Below are 22,025 nucleotides of genomic sequence, written 5' to 3' on the forward strand. Positions count from 1 at the left end.
CAGACAAAATTGCACAAACCCCTACCACTAGAAATTCATCATATTTTTAGTGATAAAAGCATACCCTCAATATTCTTGCTCGTTATTTCAATATACAAAAAATAACGCTTCAAATACCCGAGCATTTTTCAACTTTGGTATATAGTATTAGTACTTCTAATGGGAAATAGCACTAGCTAAAGTACACTTTAACGCATCCGCTCATAGACATCAAAAACTGATCGTATGATAAAGCTAATAAAAAAATATATTCGAGTAGTTTTTCAACTTTGGCAGCTCTGGTTGACAGCGACAACTTAGTAATGACAACTGACGATTAAGGATTTGTCAAATAACTTTTGACATTTGTTTAAGCAAACTGTTACTTGTACGCTGATAGCCGATGTTTTGTATTTAATGCGAACTGAAAACTTATCATTACACCTTTATTATTAAAAAATAGATCGTTACTGAATTTATACATTCACTATGAACGCACCACCTACCTTTGAATCATTTCTTTTATATGACGGTGAAAAAAAGTGAGTAAATTAAATGTTTAACTTATCTAAATACAGAGATTGTGTATAATTTTAAACCCTGATATATTTCAGAGTCCAGAAAGAAGAAGACACAAAAGTTACAAATGCTGCAATATTTACAGTTAATAAGGAGGACCATACTCTAGGAAATATGATTAGACAGTAAGTTTAACAACTACATTTTGAAACAATATCAGGCTTGAGGGTATTTTTTTTATAATATATATTTATTCATAATGGAGATTGTTCATAATAAATATTACGATATGGTTTGTACAATTTAATATAATTCTAAGAAAGGTGGGTGTAGTAATGTGCTCCTCGCTAGGTTATAAAATAATCTGTATTAAAAAGTAAGTTCCATCCTCTTTTATCAAGTTACAAAATTATTATGTACAATGTTTTCTCTTAAAAACTTTCTATAAGAATATTAGATTCTATATTTAAATTTATCTGTATGTATGCATTTTTTTCCTTAACCATCTAGATTAGGTTGTTTTGTTTTGTCAAAAGTTTTGAGTAGAAGAAATGTATGTACACTTTTCTTGCAATTATGATAGAATAAGGCTTGCTTAGGCATAGGTTACCAACATTCCGTCAAGACAATAAGATCATAATCGACAGTAATGGGGTGTATGAGTGTTTGTAGACTTAAGAAGTTGCAGTTAATAGATTGAATGTACTGGATAGTATTTTCAAAAAGTTATTTGGTTGTTAGTTATAGATGTGCCTACCTATACATTAATTTGTTATTGCACATTAACATTTTTGATTTGTTTGTATAATGTTCCCTGCACGCTAATGCGCACCAGAGTCACTATCCGAACTTCGCCTCTAACGCATGTGTAATCCTAATTTAGATTGTTATTAAAAATAGTTCATACATATCGGAGTACTTGTTCTTTTACTTCATACTTACAACAACGAATATTAGGCAATTAGATATTGAAGGTTAATCAATGTTGGTGCTTAGATAGTTAACTGTATCAAACATTGCTTTAGTAAGAATGGGATGAGTGGAATGCTGAATATGGTTTTAGTTGTATTTGAATAGATCAGTATTTAATGTAAAAAAATATAAAATGTGTATGTGTTAATATAATTTTAGTGTAATAACAGAAATGTTCTTGTGTGATTTTTAGTTCGAGTGATAGTAATTGATCAGAAACAAATGTCTTTGATTTTGCAATAACTTCCCCAGAAAAACATCTACGTTTGGCTCGTTGGGTAATATTTCCTTTCCGATCTTCCTCTTCATGGAAGCCACTGGTCTGATTCCGATTGTGGGGTCTTTGGTGGTGAGTGCACTTCGCATTCACTACTGCTGTATGCGTGCGCCTAGTAGTTCACCAAATTAATTTTTAAATGCACGTCTAAACGCTTTCGCGGTCCGAAGGGAAGGGATTAAAATAATTTTCTTTATTACAGCCAACTACTTAAGGACCCAAAAGTCCTTTTTGCTGGATATAAAGTGCCTCATCCATTAGAACATAAATTTGTGCTGCGTATTCAAACAACATCCGATTACACACCTCAAGAGGCTTTTATGAATGCTATTACAGATTTAACTTCTGAGTTGTCACTTTTCGAAGAGCGTTTCAAAGTAAGTATGTTTTCATAATCTCGTGTTAACCAACATGACATGTATATTTAAAGTATGACATGTTGAACATACATCTATAGCGTCTACAGCTTAACCTACTTTGTTCTTTTATTAAACCTCTTCAGCTATCTCAAATCATTTCAAGATTGGATGACAATAGAAAATGTATGTTTTATAATAGGAATAAAATATAATTTTTTAAATGAAATCAGAATATACGCTCAACAGATTTTATTTTTTTCAGGAAGCTATCAAAGAGAAGAAAGACGGTTTGGATTAAGTTTGGATAGATATCACTTAGGTTAAGAATTAGATAAGTATTAAATAAATTCAAAATAAATTTTATAAATCGTTTTTTTTTATAGTATTACAAAATATATAGCTACTGTACCCTATACCTCAAAACCTCAATGAATTATTTTCATTAAAAAAACATATTTAAAGTTTCTAAGTAATTATTAATTAAGTAAGGACACATTATGTATTTATTTCCTTAATTGTATAAAAGATATAGATTTTATAATATTTTTCTTTAAACATTAGAAGGATGAAAGATAAGTCAGTATTATTCAGTAAAACTAAAAAAAATTTAAATCATTTATTGTTATTAAAAAATTGTGATAAATTTGGTGTTTTTATCAGTACTTATTTGGAATAAAAATGTGGTGAAAACAATATAATTAAAAAAAAACCATGATTGTGATGGAAATTGATTTGTGCCGATTGAGCAATTTCTCAGTATGCATTATATCTAGATAATGCATAAGAGCAAAATCAATACCATTTCCCTTAATCCTTAAAAACATGCTTAAATAACCTAAAAGGTGCTTCTTATTTACAAAACATTTTTCTATTTAATTAGCTAGTAAAACAAGCCATACCATATTCATGGTAAACAATAAATAATACCTACTTGAAACAAATAACAGTAACAACGGTAACATTAATACTAAAATTAATAAATAGGTATTAAAATGTTTCTTCTTCATCACAGTTCTCGGTTGCATGCCCAAAAACTGCAAAAACAAATTCACTTTATTATAAAGTGTGTGTGTTAAAACTTAATTTAAGATAAATTACATATAATAACAAAGGTAAATAAACTGTCTTCAAAATATTATGATGTGACTGCCTCATTCTTTTAGTATATATGTCTAAAAAGTTCAAACCCCGGGTTTGATCAATAAAAAGTTATTGGGTATATTACCAGTAACAGCCCGGAAGAAGTTGGCAATCTTTATATTCCAGTGGCTCAGAAAGTAAAGTCGTTAGCCCCTTATCATCATGCTTGTGGTAGTAACAGACATCTTACATTAAAGAATGGAAAGTCAGGATAATTTTTATAATCACATATAGTTTCCTTTACCTTCACAAATGTCACAGTAGGGCCTTGGCGGTAGGGGCTTTTTGCTAGAAGGAGGTTTTTCAGGTTCCACGGATTGTCGAGGACAGTCCTCGGTTTCGTGCGCGTCGAACACGTCGCAGATGTCACAAAACCGACGTGGAGCTACTGCTCGAACTTTACGTCCATTGCTAAAGAAAAATAAGCCGTTAATTTCAATTTCTAAATCATCGATTAAGATTCAAGCGTTCTAACCACTAGGCCATCTCGGCTTTTTTATCGAGATATATGTTGAAAAACTGTAAATTAATAAAGTGGGTACTACATTTTATTAACTAGTTATTCTTTTCGTATTTTTGTAATCGATTTTATAGAATATTTCAATGAGCTAGACTTGAAAATTGATTGACTATACAAAAGAAAATAATAATTTTAAATATTATTTTTTAGTTTCTATTACTTTTATAGCTTTTTTTAAAGTAAATATGAAATAGTTTTAGAACACTTACAGTAGAGGAGGTTCGGTAGAGACGGTTCCTCCTTCGAGTGCCTGTACGCGTGCCATCAGCTGTTCATTTTTCCGCTGCATATCTACTATCACAGAGTTCAAGAAGCTCACTTGGCCATCTATCATTTCCTTATCTTCAGTTAGTCTGTATTTATTAAAAATAAATTATTTATAAATTTAAAACTTAGATGCTCATTACCTTTATTTCGTTAAATAATAAATGTAATAATATTAACCTAATTAAATATTATTACTTACTTCTGCGACCCATTGTCCCCTTCTCCCAAAAGGCCCATTGCATTATTGTCATTATTATCTCGAATTTCTTTACCATTCTTCGCCATTTCCTTTTGTAAAAGCTGTTTTTCCCTTTCTGTTACTTCAACTTTGGCTTTCTGGCTCTGTAAGATAATGATTTTTAGAATCGTATACTTGGAATTATAACACAGGTTAATATAAATAGATATATTTACCTTTAAGTCTTCTTGTAATTTTACAATTAAATCATCCTTAACCTTAATATCTTTAATATTAGTCTCAATTTCTGCTCTTAATTTATTAATTATTTTTTCACTATTAACTAAGGATTCAGCACCAGATTGTCTTGTAGCTTGTAATTCTAAAGTTAACTTTTCTAATTTTTCATCCTTGCTTGCATTGTTTTCTTGAATAGCTAACAGTTCAAGTTTTTGTGATAGTTCTAATATCTTGCTATCGCCTTCGCTAAGTTTGTTTTGTAACTTGTTTTGATTATCCAATTCTAACGCTAGTTTTTGTTTTGAATCTTGTAACTGTTTTTCATAATCTATTATTCTATTTTTAAGCTCGTGTTTCATGTTTTTGCTTTCTCTTTTGTATTCATCAAATTGCTGTTGTAATTGCCTAGTTAAGTCTTCGTAGTTTAATTTTTGGGCTTCGTTAATATTTGTAAGTTTCTTTATATCATCATCTGATTTTGATAACAATTGCTGTAAATCTTTAACTTTTTCCTTAGTGCTGAGTAAGTCTTCAAGTTGTTTTCCTTGTTCCAAAAGATTATTTTGTAACGTTTTTATTGTGCTGTTAAGAGATTCAATTTCAACAATGTGCTTTGCTTTTAAATCAGCATTTTCTGATTCTAGTTGTTTAACCGTTTCTTGAATTTGGCTTGTTTGTAATACAATTTCGTTTAAGTTATTTATTTCTACTTGCTTTTGTTCTAATATAGTGTTATTTTGATCGACCTCTTGTTGAAGCTTTGTAATATTTTCTTCTAACTGTTTACTTTTATTTGAGTTAGTGTCAACTTTTTCATTTTGAGCTTTAATAAAATTGTCTTTTTCTTTCATAATTTTATTTACTTCGGTTAAATTTTCAACAGTTTCCTTCAATTTATTTTTTGCTTCTTCAAGTTGACTCTTAAGATTTAATATTTCAGTTGATGATTCGTTATATTTGTCTTCTAATATTTTTTTATCATTTACTATAATAGCCATTTCAGATTTAACTGATTCTAATTGTTTAAGTTGTTCATTTATTAATGATTCTTCGACAGAAGAATTGTTTAAAAGTGTTTCATACTGTTGTTTCATTGTATTTATTTCTATAACAGTTTTGTTTAATTGTTCTTCTAATTTATTTTTTATTTCATTTACTTTATTGAGTTCTTCTGTAACTCGGGTCATTTGACGATCTTTTTCAGTAACTAATTCTCCATTAGATTTAATATCTACTTCGAGCATTTCTAGCTTAAGTGTCAAATCTTTGATATAATTTTGTTTTTCTTGGAGCGATTCATTCAATCTTGTTTCTTCGTCTTTATGAGCTTTATTTTCATTATTGACCACGACCAAACGTTCTTGCAGTTGATTAACTTCTTTTTCATATTGTACTTTCTGGGCATTAAGCTGTGAAGACATATCGTCTAATATTTTTTGTAAAGAATCCTCATGTTTTCTTGCTTCTTCAAGTTTATTATTTAAGTCATTTTGTGCTTCAGTTAGTTGATCAACTTTTTCCATTAATTTAACTTCCGATGTAGCTCCATCTGCTTTCAGTAATAATATTTCCTCTTTATACCTCTCAATATCAATTTCAAGCTTTTTCCGAATTGTGTCTTGCTCATTACTTAATTCTTGTTCTTTTAGTTTCAAGCTTTCAATTTCATTTTTCAATATTGAATTTTCATCAAGCAATTTGTCGTTCTGAGTTTCCGCTTCTTTAAGTCGATTGTTTGTTTCAAAACTAAGCGCTTCAAAATCTTTTATTTTGTTTTCTGTTATTTGTAGCTTTTCAACATTTTCATCCAAAGATCTTACTAGCTGACCTCGTTCTAAAGAATAATCTTCCTGTATTTTAAATATTTTCTGCTTGTATTCTTGTTCGATTCGGCCACAGTTATTGGTAGCTTCTCTGTATTTATCTTTGATTTCTTGTAGTTCTTTCTCCGTATCTTTTAAATGTTGTGACAATTTATTAAATTGTTCGTTAGAATCAGTAGTTTGACCCGTGAGATTTAAATACTCACCTTCTACCTTTTCTTTAGATTTTTGAATTTCGTCACACTTCTCAATAGCACTGTTCAATTGCCGTTTATATTCACCGATTTCTAATTCCATTGCTGCTATTTTAGCTTTAAGTTCGGCATTTGCCTGTGTAATTTCATTAAGTGACTCTTTCAACTTTTTGTTTTCTTCCTTCAACGCATTTAATTCATCAACATTTACAGTAAACTGCGTGTTCAAAGTGTCGAGTTCAATTTTACTTTTATCTAAAGCTTGTTTGTGGGTTTCAATTTCTTTTATTAGCTGCTCTATTTTAGTATTACGATCTTCAATTTCTTTCTTGTGTTCTTCGGCAATTTTGCTATGTTTAATATTAAAATTGGCAGTTGTTTCTTCGAATTCATCTTTTAACTTTATTATTTCCTTATCTCGTTCATGAATTGTTTGTTTGTATTCATTTATAAGTTTATCATTAGAATTGGTTGATTTATTAGATTCGTTAACCAACTTTTCGTATTCTTTTGTTTTAGTGTTCAATTCTTGTTGTAGTTTCAAAATTTCTGATTTGTTTTTTTCATCTTGTTGCGAAGCTTCATTCAAAAAGCTTTCATATTCGTTGATTTTCTGCGTGAGTTCTTCTTTAACACGATTGACTTCTTCTTGTAACAACTTGCAAGATGTTTCTTGTTTTTTATTTAAATCTTCTAGCTGCTCGATGTCAAATACTTTGGCACTAAGTTCCATTTTTAATTTAGTCATCTCCTTGTTAATGTTGACTTCATGTTCTTTACTAACTCCCATAACTGCAAAATGAAAAAGAAAACAATCATTACTGCGGTTAAAAACGTTATAATAGCGACAAAACTATTTTATATATTAATTTACCTTTGTTTAATTCTAACGTTTTATCATCAACAGCTGCCTGAAGTGAGGTTAATTTACTATTTAAATCTATTATTGTTTGACTATTCTCTTTATTCAATCTCTCTACGTTTTGTTTCTCAGCATCTAACTTTGACTCGGCGAGTTGCAACTTCGCTGTTAGCACTGACAGCTGCGTTTCGAACTCGGATTGAGAAATAGCAATTTTACTTTTAGCTTCATTGAGTGCTTTTTCAGATTCTGTCTTAACTTTATACAGTTCCTCGTTTAAACTTTTCGTCAGCGAGTCCTTTTCACTTTCTTTTTCTTTGATTAAAGCGTACGCTTCATCCAACAGTTTTTGAAGTTCAGAAGATAATGCTGAAAGTTAAATTTACAATTTATGTAATCCGCTTTAATACTGCGAAAGAGAACTTGTTTGTATAATTAGGCTCAATAACGTTGATTCATAATAATTAATAAACAGGCTACAACTAGAACCTACAAATCCTACCTCTAAAATTTAAACTCAAGATATATTTATGCAAAAGCTAAGACTACTCAGACCAGACTAGAGCTAGAGTAAATTGACAATAAAATCCATAGATAAGTTTCAGTAGTGATTGTGTATTGACAGAGATTTAGCATCGAGTTATATCTTAAATGATGCGAGCAATATCAAGCATTACAATATAGCTTTACTCACTTTGTGCTGCTACTAACTCCTCTTTGTGTTGATCAGCTAGAGCGTTCATTTCAGCACTGCGCTGATCTTCAAGCGCTCGCAGCGCTGCACTGGTAGTCTCAGCACGAGCTACTTGCAATGCAACCTCAGCTTCTAGATCTCTTATCTGTTTTTCTCGTGTTTCTTTTTCTTTCTAAATTATTCGAAAACATTAATTTTAATACAAAAAGCGATAATTTAAAAGTGCATTTGATTCTGTTAATATTTATTTATAATATGTACTTACTTTTACTATATGTACTTGCTTTTACTGGTGGTAGGGCTTTGTGCAAGCTCGTCTGGGTAGGTACCACCCACTCATCAGATATTCTACCGCAAAACAGCAATACTTGATATTGTTGTGTTCCGGCTTGAAGGGTGAGTGAGCCAGTGTAATTACAGGCACAAGGGACATAAAATCTTAGTTCCCAAGGTTGGTGGCGCATTGGCTATAAGCGATGGTTGACATTTCTTACAATGCCAATGTCTAAGGGCGTTTGGTAACCACTTACCATCAGGTGGCCCATATGCTCGTCCACCTTCCTATTCTATAAAAAAAAAAAAAAAAAATGTACTTTTAAATATATTCATAAAACATACCTCCATTGCTTCTTTATATTTCTGAAAAATTAGGTATAAAAAGTTTAGTTCAGTATAAGAGTTTTTGTTAAAATAAGACAAAGTATCTAATTATAGAGTTCTTACGTTATAATCTTCTTTGTTGATATTTTCTTCTTCGTTTCTGAACATAAGATCTTCTACCTTTTGCTTTTCATCTTCCAACATTTTATTAAGTTTGTCAAGTTCGACTTTAAGCTTCGCATTTTCGTTGTTCGCCTGGAAAACAAAACCCCATTTTTTTATTTTAGCTATCAAGGCCCATAGAAAATACAATAACAAAAATCTTTCGAGTTTATCATATAATATTTCTACGTGCTAAACTACAGGTATTAGTTTATTACAAAACTTTATTTCATGTACCAACAGAATTGGCAATAAGCATTGGAAGATTTTTAATAAAAAAACTAAAAAATTGCATCTTGAAGACTTTTCTTCCTTCCTTTCCTTCCATCGTCCGTTCTGTTCCTGATTTAAAATCGTATTAATCGTCAATCGTACATTCTATCTATCGCGATTTATTTGTTTAAGGATTTGTAAGCAGTTATATTACAATACCTGTGTTGCTTCTTTTCTAATCTGTGCAAGTGCGCTTTCTGTACGTTCGAATTGCATAGTAACTTTGGCAACCTCTGCTCTCTCCAATTCCCTCTCCTGTAATAGCCGCTCCAAATGCTGCTGTTTTTCTCGTAAGAGCTCCTAAATTGTTAACAAATAATATTAACTACGTTTTTAAACATTATATTAAAATAATACTAGGAATTTTCTCTTCTCATGAAATTTTAGCTACTAATATTCATAGAGTTTGTGAAGGAGAGACGAGACTGGCCCTAGAGGTTAGGGTCGGACTTGCAGCTTCCACGTCGTTAGGTACTTCTACTGCTGAGCTATTGGGGCCTTACATACAATTGTTTTTATAAAATTACAATATTAAATACATAGTACTTATTACATAATCATGTTCCAATACTTTGTTAAAGACCTACATTTGTAAAACCTGGGTAGTTACATTTAAGTACATAAATATTTCAGTATACATATATTATTTTAATATATAAAACTTATTAATTAATATATTAGTGTTATACTCGTAAATAAACTCATGCTTTTCTAAAACTACAACATTAGAGAAACTCTATTTTTAGCATAAACATGAGCTTTGTGATCTTGTGTATAAAAAAACCGCATAGCACGTTATTGTTATGAGATTTAGAAAAATGAAATCTTAAAAATAATTAGCTGATAGAACTGTTATAAAAACATTATTTATGTTAAACTTTATATTGATGATATAGCAATACTATAAAATTAAGTCATACGACCTTGTTTACTACTAATAATAACACTGCGTTTACGTACCTACCTACATACACATACTTTCAACTTGTAAGTAGTGTCGCGTTATCTATGGTTTTCTTACTAACCAGTATGTCGTAATGATATATTTTAAAAATATTATTTCATCCTACGACATTTATTTTTAATAAAACCGACGTTAATATTTTTTATTTCTAAATATAAACAGTAAACAATATAACAGTTTTATTATTCTTTTTTTAAAGTGTAAGCTGAAATAATTAATCCTTATATATGCAAATTAGATACATTAAAAAAAAAAAAACGTAAAACAAAATAAGATGCCGTTCTATGAGAAAGGTCAAGTTATGTATAAAAATAGCTTTACTTGCAGAGAGCTAAAATGTTTCTATTAAATATTTTATATTTCTAATTTTTAAAATGTATGTATATATAAAAGCGACCTACATAAATTGTAAATTTCGCAATGCAAGTGCGATGCGCATACATTACAAAACGAAAGTTCTCTCCGGAATTCAAGTCTCTAAATATCAATGTATATATTATGTTTATTATAAATATAGTAACAAATATACCAACGTTTTATAAAATATATTGCAATTATTAATAATATAGCCTATTGGCAGTCACGGATTTTGGCTTAAGCCCGGAAGGCCAGGGTCTAGGGCGGAACGTAAATTCGAAATTGATCGAGTCTTGTGATGCTTGCTGTAATATTAAAAAAAACGACGAACGAAAGCATAATTTAACCGGATTTTAGGCAATAACGATTTTACACATAAATGTGGTTTAGGAATGATTACTTTAACAAGGCTATCTTCTACTTTCGAATATCAAATTAATGACAACAGAGAGAGAGAGAGAGACAGATCAAAATTTAAGTAAACACCCACTAAACAACGTTTATTAGTAAACATATGTACTAACCTATAACATTGTTAGTTACTTATTACAAATTTCCTTAATATCACGAACAAAATAAAGAAAATGTTTTATAAGTGCAGCATTTTCGAATTTTCGATCATTAGAATAAGAACAATATCGTTAGATTTTGCAAGTAACTAATGTTGCATCAAGGACATAAGATCGTTCGTCAAGTTCATTATTAATAAACAAACGCAACAGTTCAACGTACTCTTATTCAAATCTAACCAACGACCGTGAATATACTAGAAATAACCAATCGCTGACTTCAAATGAGGTAAGATATTGTAAACAAATGGGCACACAGTCATAAATATGATAATTATTTTACCAATTAGGTAGGTGAAAATCAATGCGTAGGATTACTCGTAAATGCCTATTTAAACGGAATTGAGACGTTATATCGTACAAAAGGAATTATTATAGGCGTTATAGTCATACATTAACACACGCCTACATATGTATTACTTCTTCAAACGTGTAATAGAAATCTACTACTAAATATATACTACGTTTATGTAAATATCAATAATATGTTACCTATTCAATAGCTACCACACTACGAAAGTATTAAGTTATTCGACTTTATTACGACTAATGTTGTTTTAACAAAACGAGTGATTTATCTTTAGTAAATAAAATGCCTATGTATAAATGAAAATTCAAGATATAATGGATATTTCAAGAAGTCTATTTAACGTTCTTAAAACTAGCATAGAAAACGGGCATTCATGCGAGAAATTGCTGTTGGACGGGGAGCATTCAAAGGCGAAAGAAAATCTTTTGGACGGATAAGAAACACCTTTAAAAGACATTGAACTGTACGCCTACCGCGAAACCATATAGATATATTACTAATTAAATCGTCCGTGATTAAATATATCAATAATATAAAATATACATGCCTACATGAATGGGAATTTTAACGATTACAATAATATTATAATATCGTATCCTTCGAATAAAATACAAGATACCTAAAGGCGTATAAAAAACTGTTTTATTTTTATACTGATAGAAGAATTACCTTATTGTATTTTTGACCGCAAGTCTTTTTTCCTTGAGCGTTTATTCCAATAAAAATGATGATTTCATTTATATCGATATCTTAAAATATAGTGTTTCTTACAATATAAACGCTCTTCATAGATATAAAGTCGTTTTTTTTACGCTGAAAAAACGCGTTACGCGTCACCTCCACGGGAACAGTGGAGGTATGTGGGGCTTGTCGGTGTCCAAGGCGCCGAGTGCGCCTCGAACATCGGAATACCCACTAAAAAACCAGCGGTACCCCTTCAGTCTTAACGAGGAGCGCCATGGGATCGCTTTCGCATGTTACCGTGAAATATATAAAGAGTCCTGACTTAAGGTCTATGTTTATATTATACATATATCTAGAAACGATGAGTTATTGTCAGTTGAACTTTTTATACCAATAACAATATTAATTTGTTTGGTTAATTTTAGTTTTTTTTTCCACCCAAAAAAGCCGTAATTTTTATATTAATATGCGAGCTCTTCGAAATTCTCTCAGATACAAACACCATAACCTACATAACCTGTGCATAGATATTTTATTTAACATCCCTCGTCTGTTAAAGTTCAAACAGAGTTCGCAACGAATCAATTTCGCTTGTGCAAAGGATTTTCCATTCGAATTAACTTTAAATGTAGACTGTATTTGGGCGCAGTTGGATAGATGCCAAGGAATAGGGGACGAGTAATGTCTGCGCATTCGAGAATACGTATAACTAGGATGTAGGTGAACTTTTGACGTGGCGATATATACAATAGGAATTAAATAAATATAATCTTGTAGGAAAAAAACTAATAATCAAAAATATTTTTATTTTTAAAAAACGACACGAACATTTTAAGAAACAAACTAAAGCAATTAATAGGTAACACATTTCTTTAAGTTCCTAAGTTGTTGTATATTAACAAAAACGGTACTATCATTATTATATGCATGATTGGTATCTTATATGTAAAATAATAAGAGATATAATTGAATATTCCAAATATGTTTACATTTTTTTATTGTACTCTTGCATGGTAAGCGTTCCAAGCGAAAACTCTCGTGGTTTTTAGCTACTGCTAAATATAGAACAAAAATAAACAATATCTTCAAAATTAGTTGGTAATGTTTTCTTATAGTATTTATAATTTATTAAGCTATCAAAAATTGAGTTACAAATATTTAGAAGTAAATATTCCAAATATTATGATAGTGTAATTTTAGCTACATGAAAATAGGTATACGACAGAAGTTTTATAACCGTGTTTCATACATTATCCACTACTAATAAGTTTAGTTAAAAACGTAGTTTTTTTATAATTACTAATAGATCATAATTACACCATCAAACCTTTATTCAATTTATTCATAAGATACAATAACCCTTAAACCTCATCACACCATACAAATGTACGAAAACAAACAAATCTTAGAAATATTATATTTTTTTTATTTAAAACAAGAATTTGGGTAGTTTGTTGTCTATTCCAATTACGATAAATAAAGACAAATAAACAAATTCGATATTGAATTGACGCGATATCATTCTATGATATTCGTTCTTTTTTGTTAAAAAATGTCGTTTTGAAATGTTTTATATTAAAAATAAATGTGTTTTATTAATCAACGAATGTTTGGGACTACACATAGTAGATCTATTAGCAAATCGCATGGAATATCTAAATCTAAGGTTTGTTTATCTTTGCTCCTTCTGCCATTGGAATAACCTATATACATATATGTATATATATTTTGTTTTCCAAAGATCCATTTTAACTACACATGCAGACAAGCTAGTTTACAGCGATTAGTGCAATAAAACAACACGATTAGGTTTATATAATATTTATTTACAATTTTATAATTAAGAAAGAAGTATATAGACAACACGTCCATCACATAATATTATTACCTCATCGTAAGTTAATTATCATTCCCACGTAGTTAACTTATCTAAAACATCATAATCCTAATGTAATATTATTAATCATTAAGTCTTATATATTAATAATATATTAAAAAACTAACCTAAATATAAAGGAATGCTAGTGACGAAGTGATTCCTTATTATTATGAATATTTTCAGAACTTACAGGCACTGGTCAGATATTTGTTAAAAATTAAATAATAAATAGCTACAATATTTTTTTTTATCCATAATAAATGGAAATTCTTTTTTTTTTTAAATCATCATTATGTTATAAAAACCAAACAATATCACAGTTTTGCAAGCTAAGCTATCTTTCATTCACATTTCAAATTTAAAAGTTATTGGAACATGATTAAGCTGATATATATATTTTGTACTATAATGTGCGGTAATTGACAATAATATATTCATTTTAAAAATGATTATTGTATCTGTAAAAAAAGTCCAGATTACAAAAGTTATGTTTAGTCTGTGAGTACAACACGTTAATGTCAAACACAAAAACAATACAATTGTTGGACAAACTTTTATTTATTGAATCAAAATAACCAACATATTGTCTATAGACACACGTACAAAGCATTAATTAAACTTTGTGCTTGTTTCATAGATAATTTGTATGATAATAATAGATTCATTACATGCCAATAGTATATTTACTATAGTAATATTGTGCTGCAGATGCAGTACAACTGTCAAGTAATTGATGTCCTCTATTGGAGCGCGGTAGGTAACTTACTGCACACATGTGCTAAGCTTCAAAAGTGTTTGTAGGTTGGCACCTGCTCTATTATTACAAATCAGCCAGAGAGTTATAGGATATTACATTTCCTTATTTGTTCTTCTTTCGTAAAAGAAGATCGGAAAAGGAACATATTGAATTAAAGATCTAAGAAGCTTAGTTAGCTTCTTAATTTTCTTCTAATATTATATACGCTCTGTTCATTTTTAATTTAATTGGGTATGTTGGTATTTCAAACATAATTGAAATTATCTTAACATGTATATCTATATTATCATTATTGTCTTTTAACATTTTTAAAATTACTTTTCCTAATGTTTTCCATCATAGCGTGTTCCCATTGGCTGATCATGTTAAAATAAAGCAACGCCATCTAGTTTTTGAGACATGACACACGCTCGCACACCTACCGCGCCGCGATAGTGGGGTACCGTACCTGCAGCGCGTTCTTAGCCGACACCGGGGTGGAGGACGCGCGTGGACCGGCCCGCTGTCGCGCGTGACGCAACGTGACGCGGCGTGACGAGACGCAACGTGACGTGTCGTGACGTTAGTGATAGTGCACATGCGCAGCAAACAGAAACAACACACGTTAGCGCACTCGGCTCTACCGGACAGAGTGCTTTAACTACTTTGGACAATAAAAGATAATGAAAAAAATATATATTTATTACTCTGTGATTTGATGTCGATATACGTTAGCGATGATGTGTCCTATATTAGCACACTGTGCGGTAGTAACAAACTAAATTAAAAAATGTATAGTAATAACGCGCATATATAACATGTGTTTTTAATATAAATACATATTGAAATATTCGCAAAAAAAAGACCTAACTTGGCATCTAGTGCAGCTTTGTCAACTAAGAAGCTAAGTGTTGATCGCGTATTTAATTAAACAAATGTTAATCATTATCATCAAATATTATTATTTGATTTTATTGAAAAATTATTTTTATTTGTCAACACCATGCCGTTAATTAGAAGCAAAATACAGAATGTTAAGTACAAAAACTACATGACAAATCCCTCACAGAATCCTCTTAAACATAATATCACAGATAAATTATAATCGCGTCTCTACAGTCTTTTCAACTAAATATAAAATGAAATGCGCAAGAAGCACCTTAATAGCGTTTTGTTTTTAAATTTCAAATTGTGGAATTATAAACAAAATCAAATTAAAACACAATATTCTACGTAACTAAATAAAAAAATAAAATAAACAATAGCAAATGGGAATTAAATATAAGGTTTTGCAAAAGAAATTAACACAAGGGCCAAACCAGGGTAGTGCCAGCTACAGACCTAATAAACTTAAAATTGGAACATGCAACAAAAAGCAGCCTATAGGTACTGGAACCATTACTCTTGCATGTATCCTTTTAAACTTTAAACACATCTATCGATGATAATAGCGCTATACTGAATATATTATATTGTTTGCACAAGATAGTGATTATAACGGGACGGACGTTGGTCTATCAGGAACCATCGTGGATAAAATGGAGGGAGTACATGGAACTGTTTACATATATTTGTACATTTCATATCTTAAATATATGATATGATCTAAAATAGTATAAGAACCATGAGTTCAAATATAGACAACGTAAGGATAAGTGAATTGGAAGGGCGACACGCAAGAGAAATGGTAGCTTTTCCCGAAGCCCGAAAAGTGTGAGCGCGACGGCGGCAACTCCACGAACAGGTCCGTAGCCGGGCCCCGGCTGGCCCTCGTCACGGCACCCGGCCGTCCCCCCCACCGCACCACCTCACCCCCGCGCGACCCCCCACCTGCCCCGCTCGACACGCTGCGCCGACATCGCTCCGACCGAGCCTCCACGCTCAGCGTGTTTTCCGAGCAACGCCATGATTTTGGCAGAGATTCACTTAGACTACACGGGATTGCAACGTCTCGTTTCGCATTGCGAAAGATTATGTCGTAGTAGATGCGCGGCTGGGGCAGAGCTATGAGTGCGCAGCGGTCTGACTCGACGTGTTTCACGAGAAGCGTCTTGTCGAGCAGGCTAGGGGCGCTGCGGTGGGGACGCGCGAGGGCGCGAGTCGGACGAGGGGAGGACGGCTCGGCTGAGCGCGCGCGGGGCTAGCCTACCTGAGCACCCAGCGACGTCACCCCGAGCCTCACCCCCGCACGGGAAGACGCGATCGAAGTTCCGAGCGAAGTGAGAGATTCCCGAGAGTTCGAGCGTCGCATTGGTGTCGCACGCCCATTGCTGTGGATCGCGCAGGTGCCCGGTTTGCGATTCGACGGCGATCGGGATACTTTCGAAATAGGCGCGAACAGTCCGAAGCGTGGAGCACAATCAAAATATCTGAAAGAGATGAAAATACCCGAAAACATTTAACTACAGAATAAAAGGTTCGGCAGAAGATGGTAACTCGACCGCTTCACTGAGCAGTGTTACCTTTTCCCATCAACGGAACCATCGTTCTTGCCAAGAGGATCATCGAGCTCTACGCCTGCCCAAACACCTGATGCAAATTCAGTTACTCCTACGTAACGGAGAGTACCAGCTTTACTGCCGCGACTGCTTGATACAATGACTCGGTCGCCTAAACGGAAGTCTCCATTTGTGGTTGTTGAAATGGAAGCATCTAAAATACGTTAAATTTGTTATCAAGGAGTAGTTTTATATTAAATATGTGTTTACATTAAACACAAAAAGTACATACTCATCTTACTGCTGACAATACTCCGTACGCTACCATTTGGAGAGAGAGTACGCCTGGGCCTCGCGGAACCAGAAGGCGGTCGTTCGAACACACTTCCGGCGTCAGAAATAGGTGAAACATCGTGTGGTGCATGAGATATGAGGGGCTCCCGCGTCAATCTAGTAAGCCGAGAGAATACACCGCGCTTTTCTGGACACTGAAAGTAGCGAAATCCCGCTACTGATCCATCATTTTTGCCTAAAATCAAATTTAGAATATTACAAATTAAATAATATGCAAATTAAGTGTGACATATATTTAAATAAATTAAACTCCTACTGTACGATTTGTTATTAAATTTTACTCACCTATAGGGTCGTCAAGTACAATGCCGGCCCACTCGCCCGGAGCGAACTGTGTCTCACCGATATACGCGATCTGGCCGGGCTTAGTACCGCCCACCCACACTCGTTCGCCGATTATAAAGCTGTCAGTATCCTCAGTTAGAACGACACTGTGATCTGGAATGTCAGTATTGCAAAGCATTAGGCGAACCCCGTGCAATTATATAAACCCCCGGAAATCTTATGAAATAAGTTACAAAGAGAAAATACATGATGAAAGTCACTTTCTGTAAAAGGATTGAAATTTATAGTCACTTGAATATGGATATCCCCTCACATTCTCTATTCTTCACACATATTTACGATGCACGCACGACTTGAATACGGTTGATGTAAGTGCAACGACCATTATGGAACTATTTGCATTCCAGTTTGCATATACAGCCGTGTTTTAACGTTCGAGAGCTATGCACCTGTGAACTTTCGCTTGTGACGATACTTAAAGGAACAAACTGCATTTGACATTTGAAGTGTTCTTACGATAAAGTGCCTACAAACACCAAGCACATACAGCATGATACCTTATGAAATAGCTATACATTGAAAGTCCATAAAAAGGCGATCTCAAACAGTGAATGCAATGCAAACAACTATTATGAAAATGAACGTTATGAATAACTAAACTGTTCAATAACAATTATATTTGAGTATTACGTCATGCAAAACGAATTTGATAAGAATACGCTTTCGTTTTCATTTATGCGTTTGCAATTGAGCTATAAATGTTTATGTATTCAATAGATACGTCGATAAATTTATTTAACAAGAATTATGTATCAACATACTTATAAAGTTTTATATCTATATTAATTGTAATTTACTTTCAATGGATTCTTATCGTAGTTTTCTAATAGCGATAAAAGTTCTTACGCTCAAATATATTTGTTTTCGAACGATTTATGTGCAAATTACTTACCTGAGGAGCGTCTCAGGCCTGCTTCGCTCAAACGTCGCGGATATTTCTCCCATAGCGTGTCCATCGAAGTTATGCTCGACCTGCTGCTGGCTGCGACGCACACAATTCACAAACACGTGCATTAGCCACTACTACCAGCACACTAGCATGCCTTTATGATCAATATAGCTTTGACAGATTGTTATATATAATGATATAAGAACACACACATTCAGGGTTCTATATAGTGCAACATCTTAAGTTTATGGTACAAACTACGCATATAGTAAAAAAGTATGATTGTTTACGAACTAAGTTGTATAAAAAATATGATTTATGATCATAAGACAATAAAGTTAATTGCAATGTAGAGGACGTAGGTGGACTAATAATTTACTGACATCAAATTTAAAAATAGAGCAACCAAATGTATAATACGTACTTATATATATATATTTTATGAGATGGTTGTCCAGTATTTTTTTAATTATTTTAATAACTCATTAAATTTATAATAGCATGCACAATTATTTAATTTGATTTAGTCGCCTACATTAGTTTGATTTAATGTTTTATCATTATGTGCTGATAATAGTAGAGGCACATTTCAATATTAAAACTCTCCACCACCGCTGATGTTACTAACAAATGAAGTAACCGTCCCTCCACCTTATTTTAGCGTACATTTTCATTATTCATATTATATACAGTGTTCGATGTAAATAAAGCTGTCATATACTTCTTTACAAATGTTCGTTATTCATTAGTAAAACAAACTTACTAGATGCCTTGCGACGCGATCGCGGTCTTTCCGGCAGACTGCTGCTCACTTCGTCTTCGTCTGCTTCGATTAAATCTGCTCCACATTCGTCGTGCAGAAGCGTGATAATAATGAAAATGTAACTTGATAAATGCTATGTACATGTAAACTATGGCGTGATGTAACAAGTTTTTGCGCGTACAGACATACGAAAAACAAAGCATGGTCATGCTCGGTATATTTCCATGCAATGATCATATTTGAAGGTGCTTCAAACATTTTTCATATAAACTTATAAATTTAGTAACACCTACCTGATAAATGTTTTCTTGATGAGTCGTCGCTTAACTTTCGCAGCGTGTCCGAGGAGCTGCCGTCTATGACAACAAAAATACACGTAAAGCAAAACAAAAAAATGACATGCAAAACATAAAACTGTAGACGAATATGTTACGAAAGATCTTAAACTATTGACAGAGTACGTTGCATATGGCATATAACAAAACGAATGGAAATTAAGCAAGATAACTTATATATGACTTGTTTGACCTTGAAGGTTGTATGCTATAAAAATAGAGTAGTGCACTACGCGATCACAAACATTGAAACGCCTTTCTAGAAACTCAAATAGAAACGCATGAATAGGGAGAAACTTTAAGTCAAGATGCTTTATGAATGGAATCGTTAATTGCTGGTAATGATGAATTTCAGTTCAGAAATTAATGTTATTAATTAAAATTTTAAAACGTTCACCTATAATTGAATTATTTGATATTATTTTTCGTTATATTCATATGATAAGTTGTATGACGTATGTAGAAATTTATACGGATATGTTAAGCGTTATCATGTTAGTAATTGGATACTGTTGATATATCAAATTTATTATGACTTACGGTGTCTAATCGCTAGCAATGCTTAATACTATTTAATCGAAGAGTCAGTCCAACCAGCTTGTATTGGCGTGTGTCCGGCACTGATCGCCCATAGTCTGATTAATCATTTGCGACAACTGCGCAACGGACCGGCCTTGTCATAGCGCGTGGGCTCAACAATCATAACTCTGATGTAAAGTTACCGGCTCATCTCATTCCCTACGCGCCTACATGCTAACATTACTAACTTAGCTATGCGGAAGAAAAGTACAACGAAAGACCCTTGATATAATACACTTTGCCAGCTGTTGATCGATACAATTCTTTAGCAAATGTTTGTAAACAGATTTTTTTAGTATTGTGTTGTTAAGATAATATTCTAGACGTTTCGTATTAACTTAACATAAAGGCGATAAATTACACAATTTTATAAATAACGACGACAATGTGAATCTGCCACGAACAGAGCGATTGTATAATTTTCCTCGAAGTTCAAGGTTTATTCAAGTATTTTTTATTAATACTTGCATAACGTAAATCAAAAGACATTTATCATGATTAATTTGTTCCTCGTTATAACCAGACGTATTAATTAATATATTTATAAAAATTATTATATATGTTTTTTCTTATTTAAAATCAGTATTCTGGGTAATTGATTTTTTTATTAAATTTATAAAAATTTACTGTTTATGCGACTTTTCGTTACAACGACAAAGTTATTTTCATGGTTATTACAACGATTTCTTTTACAATTAAACTAATCCATATTTGAGTACATACAGTTTCAAAATGTGACGTTGTACTTTTGATATATTATACCAGATAAAAAGCACGTGCCTGCCTTTTGCAAATAACTTATGTACGTATGTCGGAAACGCTTTGTACCGTAACGACTGTAAATTCTTGAACATCTATAATGAACAACATTTACATTACAAGGGGACATATTTTTCTTGTCATTTGAACGACCTGTATTGTTATGGTAAGGAGTCATTCGTCATACAGAAAAAAATGTGAGAACATTTGGAAATATTTAATGAGTAATTCATGAAATAAAGCAATATTCGAAATACAAAAAATAATCAATTGATCTGACCTATAAATATGATCTCAACTCGACAGAACAGGCGTCGCTCCAATTTACAAATACTCTTCCCCCTATATGATACTCAAATCAGTTGATGCTTAATACATAGAGCTGTATAAATACGATCATCTAAACGACGAAGTTTATTTTATGATTGTATAAAAAACATTCATAGATGATGTAATTGTTTTGCCGGTGCTGTATTATTTGACAATTGAATTAACAAGAGCACTTCGTAATAAGCCATGTAGAACTGCAAACACTAAACGCAATGGTCACGTTTGCGGTTGACGTTCTGGTCAAGTTCATGATGACAAAAAGCGAAATGAATGACTGTTGAAACTAGGCAGTGACCTTGATTTTATATGCAGATTATACTTATATATGATTATACATTATATATAATATTTTGCATTAGAAATTTCTTCTATCTCATTTTCTAACCAATTTTGATGACCCTATTTCATACGTTAGTTATTTCGAAGAAAATTCCATATATGCCGATAAGAATGCTAAAGAATTATTTAAGTGCTATTTTTTTCCTCACTGAATTAATTATATATTTATTTACAACTAAAGACCGCCAATCAGTAATACTAGAACTCGTTGAGATTCCTATTCTGTTAATCATTCGATTAAATATATTCTCTAAAGATTTAATGACACATATATCATTTTCAACTGGCAATAATTTACATTCCACTTTCCAAGTGAATGGATGTTAAATTGTCAAT

The 22,025-nt window shown here is 32.2% G+C and overlaps 2 protein-coding genes across 15 annotated transcripts in view; one reads left to right on the plus strand and one right to left on the minus strand.

Moving 5' to 3' along the window:
* The first annotated feature begins 344 nt into the window (after positions 1-344).
* On the plus strand, positions 345-2,482 carry LOC126769877 (DNA-directed RNA polymerase II subunit RPB11). Its single transcript, XM_050488827.1, has 4 exons — positions 345-521; positions 594-683; positions 1,950-2,124; positions 2,369-2,482. Exons 1-4 carry the CDS (start codon positions 469-471, stop codon positions 2,402-2,404), a joined length of 354 nt encoding a protein of 117 aa, XP_050344784.1. The 5' UTR covers positions 345-468; the 3' UTR covers positions 2,405-2,482.
* A 230-nt stretch (positions 2,483-2,712) lies between these two features.
* LOC126769866 (CAP-Gly domain-containing linker protein 1) overlaps positions 2,713-22,025 on the minus strand; it is a 49,337-nt gene continuing 30,024 nt past the window's right edge. For 2 of the 14 annotated variants that reach the window (XM_050488793.1, XM_050488798.1), the window contains 18 exons: positions 19,641-19,703; positions 19,348-19,422; positions 18,588-18,677; positions 17,636-17,788; positions 17,289-17,525; positions 17,021-17,210; positions 16,708-16,927; positions 15,028-15,081; positions 9,219-9,359; positions 8,748-8,879; positions 8,643-8,663; positions 8,025-8,196; positions 7,343-7,699; positions 4,448-7,260; positions 4,233-4,375; positions 3,976-4,119; positions 3,491-3,657; positions 2,713-3,140 (listed from right to left, as the gene is read on the minus strand). In XM_050488793.1, the coding sequence (XP_050344750.1) occupies positions 3,094-3,140; positions 3,491-3,657; positions 3,976-4,119; positions 4,233-4,375; positions 4,448-7,260; positions 7,343-7,699; positions 8,025-8,196; positions 8,643-8,663; positions 8,748-8,879; positions 9,219-9,359; positions 15,028-15,081; positions 16,708-16,927; positions 17,021-17,210; positions 17,289-17,525; positions 17,636-17,788; positions 18,588-18,677; positions 19,348-19,422; positions 19,641-19,703 (5,219 nt within the window). In that variant the 3' untranslated portion in view covers positions 2,713-3,093. Of the gene's footprint in view, positions 3,141-3,490; positions 3,658-3,975; positions 4,120-4,232; positions 4,376-4,447; positions 7,261-7,342; positions 7,700-8,024; positions 8,197-8,642; positions 8,664-8,747; positions 8,880-9,218; positions 9,360-15,027; positions 15,082-16,707; positions 16,928-17,020; positions 17,211-17,288; positions 17,526-17,635; positions 17,789-18,587; positions 18,678-19,347; positions 19,423-19,640; positions 19,704-20,222; positions 20,369-22,025 lie in introns of those variants that run through there. The other 12 variants (XM_050488796.1, XM_050488801.1, XM_050488795.1 and 9 more) reach the window with 8 other exon arrangements.

Source organism: Nymphalis io, chromosome 8 (genome assembly GCF_905147045.1).
Source record: "Nymphalis io chromosome 8, ilAglIoxx1.1, whole genome shotgun sequence".
Taxonomy (NCBI): Eukaryota; Metazoa; Arthropoda; class Insecta; order Lepidoptera; family Nymphalidae; genus Nymphalis; species Nymphalis io.

What these genes read in the sequence shown, in the direction of transcription:
- LOC126769877 (XM_050488827.1), top strand. Translation starts at nt 469, where the DNA reads ATGAACGCACCACCTACCTTTGAATCATTTCTTTTATATGACGGTGAA. An exon ending in TTATATGACGGTGAAAAAAA is followed by an intron (nt 522 to 593) that starts GTGAGTAAATTA and finishes GATATATTTCAG; the next exon opens with AGTCCAGAAAGAAGAAGACA. An exon ending in TTTTCGAAGAGCGTTTCAAA is followed by an intron (nt 2,125 to 2,368) that starts GTAAGTATGTTT and finishes TATTTTTTTCAG; the next exon opens with GAAGCTATCAAAGAGAAGAA.